This window comes from Capra hircus, chromosome 28 (genome assembly GCF_001704415.2).
Source record: "Capra hircus breed San Clemente chromosome 28, ASM170441v1, whole genome shotgun sequence".
Lineage (NCBI taxonomy): Eukaryota > Metazoa > Chordata > Mammalia > Artiodactyla > Bovidae > Capra > Capra hircus.
Genome location: NC_030835.1, coordinates 2,679,117 through 2,691,894, shown reverse-complemented (window position 1 = coordinate 2,691,894; position 12,778 = coordinate 2,679,117). Strand labels below are relative to the sequence as shown.

Genomic DNA, 12,778 nt, shown 5'->3' with positions numbered 1-12,778 from the left:
TCTCTCATTTTGGGGGTGCTCCTGCCCTGTTGGTGCCTGACGCCCGTACATCTTGGGGGCCCTTCCACGGAAAGCAGCTCTCCTGTGAGCCGACGCTGTGGCTCTGCTCACAGGTTCCTCTGCATACAGAGATATTTCAGATACCTGAAATACAGGTTTCTCTGTATTCTGTCTGTGCAAGTCCTTAGATCTAGGGCTGATGCTTGCAAACAGAGTGACTTTTATCCACCCCCCGCCCCATGCCTTTCGGTGCTAAACTGGTGGAGATCTTTGCGGTCGTGCCGAGCACTGTGATCTTCATTGCCTCTGCCTCCCTGTGACCAGCACCTTGGGCAAACCTGGCTGTTCTGTCCAAGACATCCAGGGAGCTGGTCTCGTCTGTCCCCATAGGTACGATGGACTGACCCAGAGCGAGGCTGACCCCCACCTGGAGGAGCTCCTCGGGCTGGTGGTGTGGCTGACAACCTGTGGGAGGTCAGAGCTGAAGGTGTTCGACAGCATCACTTACCCGCAGCTTGAAGGCTTCAAGTTCCATCATGAGGCTTCTGGTGGGTCTCTGGGTGTCCCTGGGTGCTTTGTGCCCTGAAGAGGCAGTGCAGGTCATTTTCCGCTTCTCTCTGCAGAAACAGACGTGTGGCAGCTGTCGGTGACTCAGCAGGGCCTGATTCTGTCATGCCTTTGGGGGATTACCTATGTATTGAGAATCTCTCCTTAATACATTTTTCCAAATGCGCTGGGTGAGACTTAGAGGAAATGTTTGCTGAAATAATAGAGACAACCTGTGGTTTCCATTCTCACCCCTGATGTGACTTACTTGGTGCCATCTGCTTGTCTAACAGGGGCTGATGGCTCTGAAACAGCACAGGCTCAGAGTCAGTGCCTCCTTAGTTCTATGATATATTGATTGATTGATTGACTGATGAATTCAATCCACATGTACTGATGCCTCTGTCCAGCAGCTGCTCTGCACCATGCTGGGAACCACTGTGAACAGGCCAGGTGTCTGTACCTTACAGATGCTCTGCAGAGACTGCCACATAAACCCCGAGCTATAACCTGTTCAATAACTGGCTGATAAATAGGAACAGTGGTAACACGAAGGGTGGGGTTTAGCTCTGCCTGGGTCAGTCAGGAAACTGCACAGAGAGTCTCATTCAAGAGAGGTGTCAAGGCAAATGATGGTGGGCCAGGAAAGAAGGAGGGGTACGAAGTGGAGGGTGAAAAGCTGAGAGGCCAGTGTAGGAAAAGCCACTGGATGTGACTCCAGCAGACACACACGGCAGTGTGAGGATTAGAGAGGAGTTTCAGAAACATTTTGAGTGTCTGAGGCAGAGAGAGCTGGAAGTAGAGAGTTCTGTGAGGAAGTGTCTCAAGGGCAGGATAGAATGAGGGTTTTTCTGGAGAGAAAAAGGGGGGATGGGTTCAGATGGTCTTTTTATTTAATAGCTTGTCTAGAAATGAAACTGACTTTGCTTAGTAATCTTTAGCATCATTTGATTTTAACTAATTGAAACCAATCCTCCAGCCCCGTGCTGCCCAATGGAAATATAATGTGAGCCACATTCCATAATTTTAAATGTTCTAATTACAAAATTTTAAAAATTAAGAAGAAACAGGTTAAATTATTTTTCATAATATATTTTATTTAACTCTGTATAGCCAAAATATTACCATCAAAAATGTGATCATACAAATAACCGTTAATGATTTTTTTCATCGTGTTCATTTCTTTGTGCTATGTCTTAGAAATCTGGCGTGTATTTTTCTCATGGCACACCTGGGTTCACAGTAGCCACATTTCAAGGCTTAATCAGCCAGCATGTCTTGGGCAATGCAGCTCTAACCTTACTCATAGCGTGGGCAGATGGCTTCTCTGGACTTCTGATAGACATTTACTATAGGAATTAGAAAGTATAAATTTTAAATGGCACGTCCTCGTGATAATTCAACCACATATTTCTGGGCATAGTCAGGAGAAATGGCTTGCAGGATGATTCCTTTTTGAATCTTCAGGGGTGACTGTGAAGAATCTTCAGGCCTTTCAAGTTCTGCAGAATGTTTTCCACAAAGTCAGCGACCCCATCCTCTGCACCAAAGTCCTGTCATCCATTAGGACCATGTGGAGCTGGAACGCCCGCAACTTCTTCCTGCTGGAGTGGACCCTGCAGCCCATCTCGCAGTTTGTGGAGATCGTGCCCCTGAAGCCGACCCTGGTGCAGAGGCACTTCTTCCAGATGCTGGAGGCCCTGGTGTTTGAGCTGCGTTATGTGCCCCATGAGATCCTGCGGAAGGTGCAGCGTCTGATCCAGGAGAACCCGGAGTCACTCTGTACCCTCGTGGCCCTGCAGAGCATTCTCAGGATTGCCGGGGGCGACCCGCTCTTCCCTGACATCTTCCGGGACTCGGGGCTCCTGGGTCTGCTGCTGGCCCAGCTGCGGAAGCACGCCAAGATCCTGAGGAAGTCAGGTGCCTCCCTGGAGCGTCAGGAGGGGAAGTGGGGAATGGGCCAGGGTCAGTGTTAGCTGGGCCTGGTCTGTGTGCCAGCCCCAGCACCCATCAATATAACAGAGAGAAGTGAGCGTGCAAGGGTCGCTTGGTGCCATGAAGCTTAGAGAGAGTACCCTTGGGATCCATGGCTTCACAGAGCAGGCAGACTCCCTGTTTTCTGTAACTTGCTTGCTCCTCCCCACGATAAGTTGAGAGGGATAGGTGTAACTTTAAGGCAACTCATGGGACTAACTCAGGCCTGATGAGTTCTAAGCTATGAGATACCTCCTGCGCCAGTTATTGTCTGAGTATGTAGATGGGTAGACAGGGCCTCGGGAGTGCAAAAGGCTTTCAGAGAGGCCTGAGCTCTGGGTGGGGGAAGGTGTGGGGTCACCTCTGGGCTCTACTGGAACATGGCCACCTTGCTCACATGGGGCTGTAGGGCCCAGTGGTCTTCCCTTGGAACAGAGGTCAGCAACCAGGGCCTTGCTGGCCCAGCTTGCCCCTCTAAGCTTGGCCACGCTTTTGTGTGTCCTGCTGGGTTGTATGCCCATGGCTCCTTGGCAGCATCCCCTCGCCTCTGCTTCAGGGCTGCTGGCCTGGGCTCTCTTCCTGCCTAACCATGCCCCATGCACATACCTTGGATTTTTCTATAAGCCTTCCAGGGGATTCTGATGCAACTCAAGTCGGAGAGCTTCTGATGTAGGGATTGTAGGGTCACATCTTCCAAGTTGGGATGCACACTCCTTTATAATGGAAGCATGATATTCATCTTTCTTTAAGAAGATAGATATTGGACATGTCAATGAACATGAGTTTGAGCAAACTCCAGGAGACAGTGAAGAACAGGGAAACCTGGTGTGCTGCAGTCCACGGGATCGCAAAGAGCTGGGCTGAGCAACGACAACAAAGAGGGCAGAAAAGTGATGGAATTGGAGGTTTGGGGCCATAGCACACGTGCTTAAAATTTTCTTTCCATTGTTTCTTAACTATGGCAGGAAAAAAAGAGATCAATCCTGGAGTTCAAGATACAGAACGAGAACTGACTTGTGTGATGCTGAAAACTGTGGTCACGCTTCTGAAAGGGTCGGTTAGGAATGCAGGTGAGAATGCTGCCAGATTCACACTGTGACCGCTTGGGGAAACACTGACTATTTCCTGATGATTTATGTCAGTGTTCAAAGGCTGTATTCAAAGAACAGCCAACACCATGGCTGTGGCTAATGTCCATTTACTGCTTTACCTCTGGTGATCATCAGTAAACTGGTAGACACATCAGTTGACACTTTTTACTGTTTAGGTTGCTAAATAAGGTGGTGAGTCAAAGAGTTATCTTAAATTTATGAGACCACAGAAACCCCATTTCCCTTAAGTAAAATCTTTTAATATCTTGCTGCACCGACTATAGATGCTTTCATAAAAAGATTCAAATTGTAAAATATTGTCATCATTTTTAAGAGATATAATTTGATGTGCTTCTAGCCCATGATGGATTTAATAGCTTCATTCATTAAAAAAATTTTTTTTAGCTTCCTGAGATTATGTGGCTCCCATGTTTAAAAATACATGCATAAAATACATGCATGTATGTTATACTATAAAGCAGATGCACAACAAAGTGACATGAATGGGTTTGGTAATCTGGCGCATCTTTGCTTGGGGCCTCAGAGGTCAACTATGCCGAACGTGAATGGCTATTTCATTATGGTAGAGCATCTCTCATGTGAGACTATGAAAGATTTCCTGGAGGTTCTGGTTAAAAGGGAGATACATATTCCTAGGTTCCCTCCCAGAGATCTAATTATCAGGTCAAGGAAGAACCCAGAAATCTACTTTTAAAAGGCCCTCTAGGTGATTCCATGTAAGGAACACCTGGCCCATAATTGGGAAATTCTGCTTTATGGAGTTGACCAGCTCAAATCCACATCTTGCCATTTAAATGATCCAGTTACTTCCTGGTTCTTATTCTACATGTAATTACTCCAAAGATCAGTCCCGGGGAAGAAATTCTTAGGATTACTTTTAAACAAAAAACATACCGTTAGCCAAATTTCTTTGATTCTGCTCCCCCACCATCCCAAGAAACTGCTTATGAATTAAACACATTCTTAAATTCTGGCTTGCTTTGAACAAGACTTTAGGCAGAGATAAGGACTGATAAGATAAGAATTGCCATTGGCCCTGGATTAGGGAATTATGTGGAAATAAATGTCAGCGGTACATCCAATTAAAGTTTATATTACTTAGAAAAGGAGGAAGGTGGTTTCAAAAGCAGAATTCTCACTGGAGAAGAAAGCAGTTTTCTTTCTAATTCTCAGCTCTGTAGTTTCTCTATTCCTCTTCTTATTTTAACAGTAGTATTGATTTTGAAAAAAAAGTTTCTAATGGGTGGAAAAAGCATATACATATGTAGCCAAACAAAAGTGGAAATTGTAAAGAAAAGCTGTTCTTATACTTGAAACTAAGGTCCCAAGATGCCCATCACTCTAGCAATACTGTCTGTCTGGTCCCCAGTTGTCCTGAAAGACCACGGCATGGTGCCCTTCATCAAGATCTTCCTGGACGATGAGTGCTACCGGGGAGCCTCACTCGGCATCTTGGAGCAGCTCTCAGTCATCAACACCGAGGAGTACATGAGCATCATCGTGGGCGCTTTGTGCTCGTCCACTCAGGGGGAAATACAGCTGAAACTGGATCTCCTGAAGGTGATGTCGAGTCCTCCTTTGTGATGGGCTTTCCCACGGACACGCAGCGCGTGATCGGCATTTGCCCATGCTTTCATCCCTTCACTCGGTCCCTTATCCTACAGGTGGAGTGGCACTAGCTGCTGTCACAGACAAATCCCACCTGCTCAATAGCCTGGCACATTAGAGGCTGCTTGCATATGGTCCAGTCAGTAACTGGGAGGAATGTCATTCAGGGACAGCTGTCACCTAGGCATCTAAGCCAGCCAGCAGACGAGGGAAGGGAGAGCAAAGAACACGGTGCACGCTCTTCTCTGGCCTAGAACTGGTGCATATCCAATTTTCTTCGGGCAGGATTCATCCGGATGCATGAGGTGCCAGGAAATGTAGTCCTCGGTTGGGCCGTTACTTCCCAGCCGCACTGCAGACTATGGAAGTGGCGCCCGAATTGGTGGTGGCCAAGCGGCTGCCTTGTTTAGCCGCCCAGCCTTTAGTGAGCGAGGCCTGAAGCAGAGTGCCCGGGACACACAGTGGAGTGAAACTCAGCCCTTGCTAACTGGTAGCTCTAGACTGGGACTAATACTAAGTAAGCAATCATGGAGTCGGACACGACTGACGTGACTTAGTGGCAGCATGGTGATGCAGCATGGTTATGCCATGGTAGATGCTGAAAGCAGGCTGCCATGGGGACAGAGAAGTAGAAACCAGCATTGCCTTGTGTGTTTGAGGAAGGGTCACGGAGGAGGGAGCGTCTGAACTGGAAAAGGAAGCCGAAGGCAGTCAAAGGGACAGGAGCAGTGGTCACACAGGGAAAAGTCAAACTAGGGTGTCACCTTTGGACAACAAAGAAAAGCATATGTATATGTTTTTTTTTTTTTTAAATCTTTAATTCTTACATGCGTTCCCAAACATGAACCCCCCTCCCACCTCCCTCCCCACAACATCTCTCTGGGTCATCCCCATGCACCTGCCCCAAGCAAGCTGCACCCTACGTCAGACATGGACTGTATATGTTTTTATAATATTGTTAACCATCACCAAGTTGTCTTAAAATAGTTAGAGATGAAAATAACTATCATCAGCCTTATAGCTCTCACAATTTTGTTTCTGTTCCTGCTTTTCCATTTCTTTTGTCTGTGGGGGCTTATACCTTTAACAAAAATCCTCTATCTTTCATTTATGGCTGTTTAAGAGAAGAGCAGACTGAAATGCAAATATCCCCCAGGGAACTGACTTGGGGACCTGCCACGTCTGTGTGCAAAAGAACCCTGCGTGCAAAACACACTCCTGTTTCATTACCATGTTATCCTGGACCACCGGTGAATTTTGTATAACACAGAGTTGCTCTCACTTCCAAATTAAAACCCTCAACCATAGTTAGCCATGAGATGACACGACCCTTATGGCAGAAAGTGAAGAGGAACTAAAAAACCTCTTGATGAAAGTGAAAGAGGAGAGTGAAAAAGTTGGCTTAAAGCTCAACATTCAGAAAACGAAGATCATGGCATCTGGTCCCATCACTTCATGGGAAATAGATGGGGAAAACAGTGGAAACAGTGTCAGACTTTATTTTTTGGGGCTCCAAAATCACTGCAGATGGTGATTGCAGCCATGAAATTAAAAGATGCTTACTCCTTGGAAGGAAAGTTATGACCAACCTAGATGGCATATTCAAAAGCAGAGACATTACTTTGCCAACAAAGGTCCGTCTAGTCAAGACTATGGTTTTTCCAGTGGTCATGTTATGGATGTGAGAGTTGGACTGTGAAGAAAGCTGAGTGCTTAAGAATTGATGCTTTTGAACTGTGGTGTTGGAGAAGACTCTTGAGAGTCCCTTGGACTGCAAGGAGATCCAACCAGTCCATCCTAAAGGAGATCAGTCCTGGGTGTTCACTGGAAGGCCTGATTCTAAAGCTGAAACTCCAATACTTTGGCCACCTCATGTGAAGAGTTGGCTCATTGGAAAAGACCCTGATGCTGGGAAGGATTAGGGGCAGAAGGAGAAGGGGACAACAGAGGATGAGATGGCTGGATGGCATCACTGACTTGCTGGATATGAGTCTGAGTGAACTCCGGGAGATGGTGATGGACAGGGAGGCCTGGCGTGCTGCGACTCATGCGGTCGCAAAGAGTCGGACACTACTGAGAGACTGAACTGACCCGAACTGAGCTGATCTCAGTATAAAACCATTTAACAGTTAGAGAACGACATTCAGTTTATTTTACCAACTTAATTTCTCGGCAAACCCAGTGTCAGGCTCTGATGTAGCGGTATTCGTGTCATCTGATGACTTAAGCCCATGGAGCTCAGCAGAGCCAGTGTGTCATGAGAAGCCGGTCCAAAAGTGGCATTTTGACTGCGATTATCGTGCATTTCATAGATGACAAGAACCAAAACAGTAACTTCATCACAGAGTCAAAAAATCAGTGAAGGTGATGGAACAAAAAAGGAAAGTTAAAGGTCTTTTGAAAGATACTGGAGCTCCATGGTTATGTGAAGTAACAGGTCTGAAGGGAGCATGTAGAGGGGAGATTAAAGGGGAGAGATAGCAAGAATTAATGAGAGTTTATAGCTGGAAAGCGCCTTGGCTTCAGTGGTCCAGTCCTGATGTGGCAGTAGAGACAGGCCTGGGGAGATTCTAATACTCAAAGGTGAAGTTGAATTTGAATCTAAGACGAGTGACTAAAAATTTGGTGATCTTTTCTCTTCACCATGCTCTTTGTTGAATTTTTTTCTCATATGTCTCTGTTCGACTTAATTCGAATGAGGGACAGGGGAGGCAGGGAGCAAGGCAGTCCGGACTTTGATTTTCTCTTGGATGAATAATTGGAATCCCTAACTGTACCTGGCATTTTCACATTTATAGTCAAACAGATCCACGGAGAGGAAAGTTTTGGAGAGTGCAGTATTTTTGTGTCTATTATAGAAAGGCTCTCTGCTTTGCTCCAAAGTTCCTCTTGTTTACCCGATAGCCCAGAGGCACGGTACTGGAGTGTCAGACCTTGGGTAATAGGACTGAATTTCCAGAATTAGCCGTAAAGCCATGGTGTTTTACAGATTCAGTATCATTTCAGTATCACACTATCAAGAGAGTGCATCAGGGATGAATAACGTGTGAGCTTTTTAACACAGTCATACTCTGGGCTTCCCTCATAGCTCAGTTGGTAAAGAATTCACCTGCAATGCGGGAGAGCCCGGTTCGATTCTTGGGTCAGGAAGATCCTCTGGAGAAGGGATAGGCTGCCTACTCTGGTATTCTGGCCTGGAGAATTCCATGGACTGCATAGTCCTTGGGGTTGCAGAGAGTCAGACACGGCTGAGCGGCTTTCACTTTCACCCTTTGCTCAACGTGCTGTCTTCTTCCTGGGTACCAAGTTACTGCTGGGCAGTGAGGAGGGTGCCTGGCGCCGCCATGGCTTTTCCGGGACCAGGCTGATAACCCACTGAAGCTCTGGTGGGTTGTGGGGAAGGACTGGGCCCCAGAGCCTGTTCCAGCCTTGCCCACCATCGAGTCCTATGAGCAACTAGCCAACATTTGCTGGAATCTGATGTGAGATAGGCCTTTGTTTTAAATCACTTTGGGAACCCCTTGGGAAACAAAGATGTAAAATTAGTTCTGGCTAGATTTCCCATTTTGGTAGTTGAGAGTATGCCTGCACTGTGCCTGCAAAGTGGGTCAGATGTAGAATGAAGGGGAAGTGATGGAATGTGGGGGCCTCAAAGGCAGGACCCTTCACCCCACCACCTGACCAAGGTTTGCCATCTCTGAAGTATATTCACATCATGGTGCCACCCTCATTTCCCTTCCCTGAGAATCAGCCAGCTGCTCTGGAGGAGAAAATTCCTCCAGAAACATGTGACTTAAAGCAGTTGCTTCCAAAAATCCAGTGGTGCTTCCATACCAATACAGAAGGACATGTGACTTCACCCCCTAATTCTGGCAAATGATAACCGAGTTAAAGAATAATGTAAGCAAATGAATTTCCTCTCCACGGCCAGTGGGACCATGATTGGGTTATGCACAAATTCAGATTGATTTGCTAATATACATTTAGCTGTTCAACTCTGAGCTTAATTACATTACCTCACCCGTCTTCCAGCATGACACATGGAAAATTATGAGGAATAACAAATAATAGAATGTGAAATAAATCCTGTTAGTCTTAACATAGTTAGCGCTTTGCAGCAGACATCCATTTTATAGATTCAAGCTGGAGGAATACTAACTCAGAGACGATGACATGGTAACTGAGTTAAGGAGGAGAAAATGTGCTTAACGCTGACCTTTCTTGAAATGTGTCAACCCTAGCCTGATTACTTTGACTTCAGCTGATTAAATTTACTCCCTTCCGCAGACTTGCAAGCCTAGGTGATGCATTATCACGCAAAGTTGAACGACAGTAATGGAGACCCTCCTCCTAGGCCCCCAGTTCCTGACAAATTATTTCCCGAAGTAGCGCAGTATTTATTTTCCTTTATGATAGAAATGTTTCTCTTTAGTTGCTATGAAATTAAGTCTTTGTAATTAGATTTTGGACTCTTTACTTTATGACTCTGCAAATATGAAATTAACCCCATCCCAAGAAATAATAGAGAAGCCTGAGGTCTAATGGCATTACCCCCATTTTAGATAATGACTCTGAATTCAATAAATCAAACAAAGCAACAATTAAGGACAGCCATTTCTTCCCCCCTCCCTATAGGAGGAGAGAAGTGCCATCTATGAATTAAGGGGATAGACCCTCTGAGAGACACAGATCATAAGGATGGCTGTGATTGTGTTGCTCTCTTTTTAAAATATCTGCCCTCAGCACTCGGAATGACGGAGATCTGATGAGCAATATTTGGTATAAAACTGGACAATTGGAAGGTGGTTTCTTAAGGGAAGAGGGGAGTTTTAGTGGTCATCTAGCACTCAGACAATTGCTTATAATCTGATTAGTTTTATTTGTTAATCATTCTCTCTTTTGGGTGTTTATTTTGTCACGTGTCGTGTGATAAACAGAAGACTTCCATTCATTCCATTTGCCCTGAATAACGTAATAGTGGTTTTCAGAGATACTGAAAGCACTCACATAAACGTAGTTTAACACCCTAGAGCCTCACATTTCTTGATGTGTTGGTACTTTATCTATTTTTCATGGCACTAGTCACACTGCGACAGGTTGAGACAGACAGTGCTGAGCCACACTGACCAACGCTAATGGTCAGTCAGCCTTTCACGTGGATTATCAGATGGCAGGGAGAGACCACCGCCACTCAGCATGCTTGAAGGTTAGAGCGCACTTCCACCTCGGTAAAGAGGCACTAATTCTGTCCAGAGTGAGTTGCTCATACAAGGCAGGCACAGAGGACTGGCCCCAGAGTCCCAGGGCTGGGAGTGGGATTTTGGGAAGGCAGCTGTGGTGATGCTGTGTATTCAGGGAAAGTCCCTGCCTAGTCTAGGGAACTCTGTGCTGCTAAACCATAAGCTTTTACATTCACCAACATTACTACCCTGGAGACTCTGTTCTGCATATAATCTCCTCTTTAAGGACCTGTCTGTACATGCAATCTCTCCTGAGTTTTGAGCCGAATACAGAAGTAGCTGGACTTCCCTGTTGGCTCAGCGGTAGAGAATCTGCTTGGCAAATGCAGCTGACACGGGTTTGATCCCTGAGTCAGGAAGCTCCCCTGGAAAAGGGGATGGCAACCTGCTCTGGTATTCTTGCCTGAGAAACCCCATGGATGGAGGAGCATGTCAGGCTACAGCCCATGGGGGTTGCAAAAAGAGTCGGACATGACTTAGTGGCTAAACAGCAAGAGAAGCAGTTAAGTCATATCCTCACTTAGGGGGGGAAAGCAGCTGTCGCTGGAAACACTAGTCCTTTGCGTTTCAATCTGCCTCTATCTGCCAGACAGTCTGGAAAGCCCATTTCCCTGAACCATATCCCATGACTCTGATTTGATCCCCTGTTAGTGGGTGACCCTGATGCTGAGTTTCTTTCAAAGAACAAAATAATTCAATTTCCCCACAGCCATCCCCCAGAGCTGTGGAGGGCAATCATTGATCCAACCACCATAGGTCATGCATTTCCTTTTCCTATAACTGGGAAAAGATCAATTGACCCATATTGGTACAGATGAATCTTTCTACCGCACTCTGTATGATAATTTGTCCATTTTGAGCATGATCATGACCTTTGGCCTTGTATAGATTCTCCTAGTTTCTACAATCTTTGTTTTGTTTACTTGAAATGTCATTGACGGGGCAGTGGGAACACTTTAAGCAGCTTCTAGGTCATCATTTCTCTCCATCTTTGAAAGAGTCCTTGCTTGTGGGCATTAGCTTTGTTCTGGCTTATTTCACGCTTTCCTACCCATGCCTGGGTTCACCGTCCGCCAAGCAGTTCAAGCTTCTTGTAGCAGAATATACTCTTAGATAATAAAATATGGGTTCTAGTGGTACACATTATAGTGTTTCAGATAAACACTAGTGTTAGGTTGGAGTTACCAGCATTTTAGAGACAGAACTAGAAAATTACTGTCCCCCACAAAGTACATGACTTCGCATTTCATATTTACCTGTAACTTTACTGAGTTTTTATCTGACTTTCTCTATATGAGAATTTAGAAGGCGAGTCCTTTTGCTCCCTTTTCTGACCCATCAATGTTCTCTTTGTCATTGGATTTTCACGTATTATGCCGCAGACTATCACCCTAAACCATGCATTTAAGACACAGTTTCACCCATCTCTCCCGAATTAGGAACTTTCTTTTCCCTTATTTTTTCTCTTTGAACCTTGTTTCAAGCATCCTGAAATTGACTTTAAGTTATGCCTGCCAAGAAAAATCTCTTTCCTGTGTCTCTAGAGCACTAAACATCGTAAAGGATGAAACAACTCAAATGTTCCTCCAGCACCTACTAGCGAAACTACAGGGACTAGCCATTTTCTGGGAAACATGCTTAAGAAACCTGGGTTTAATGGAGTCCCATTCAATTTTCACAAATTGTAAACAACTAAATGCCAAAATCTAGAGGCTTTCGATATTTATCTAAAATCATCCATCCATTCTTCACTGTTAGGGGTGAGACTTTAGCCCAGAATGAGAACTTCTTAAGTCCAGTCTTTCTTTCCTTCTAAAACATTTACTGAACACCTAGGGTATATCATGGGTACTAGGACTGAAGAATGGTGCTTTGGAAGTGCTTAGTAAGTGTTTGATTCCAGAGGGAATTAAAAGTCTGGCTGTCCAGAAAGACCTCAGCAGTCTTGCAAAGGTAGATTCTAGAGCGTGCATTGTAACAGCCTAAACTCCACACATGGTCTATAGTACATGCTAGACCTATATGTTTCCCTCCATGAAGGAGTGCTCTTCACCTTAATTCCCTTTTGAAAATTGTCGCAGCCTTCCTCTAGTTGGAAGTGACATGAAATCAGGCTTGTTTGCTGCTGTGGATTGTGGTACACCAGCTTTTAAGTAGATTTGTTTGACTGCCTTCCATTTATTAAAAATACCTGTACTTGCACACAGAGGAAGGTAAGTAGTAATAAACTGCTTTGTATAGATTTCACTGTTTCCTTTTGCAATATAGAAAATGGTTCATTCCATGAGTTTAGCAAGT

The 12,778-nt window shown here is 45.3% G+C and overlaps 1 protein-coding gene across 1 annotated transcript in view; it reads left to right on the top strand.

The window, feature by feature from the left end:
• Positions 1-12,778, top strand: part of WDFY4 (WDFY family member 4) — a 253,777-nt gene that overhangs the window by 40,193 nt on the left and 200,806 nt on the right. The window contains exons 8-11 of the mRNA XM_005699347.3: positions 391-548; positions 2,014-2,466; positions 3,486-3,590; positions 5,002-5,192. Of these exons, the coding sequence (XP_005699404.2) occupies positions 391-548; positions 2,014-2,466; positions 3,486-3,590; positions 5,002-5,192 (907 nt within the window). The remainder of the gene's footprint in view (positions 1-390; positions 549-2,013; positions 2,467-3,485; positions 3,591-5,001; positions 5,193-12,778) is intronic.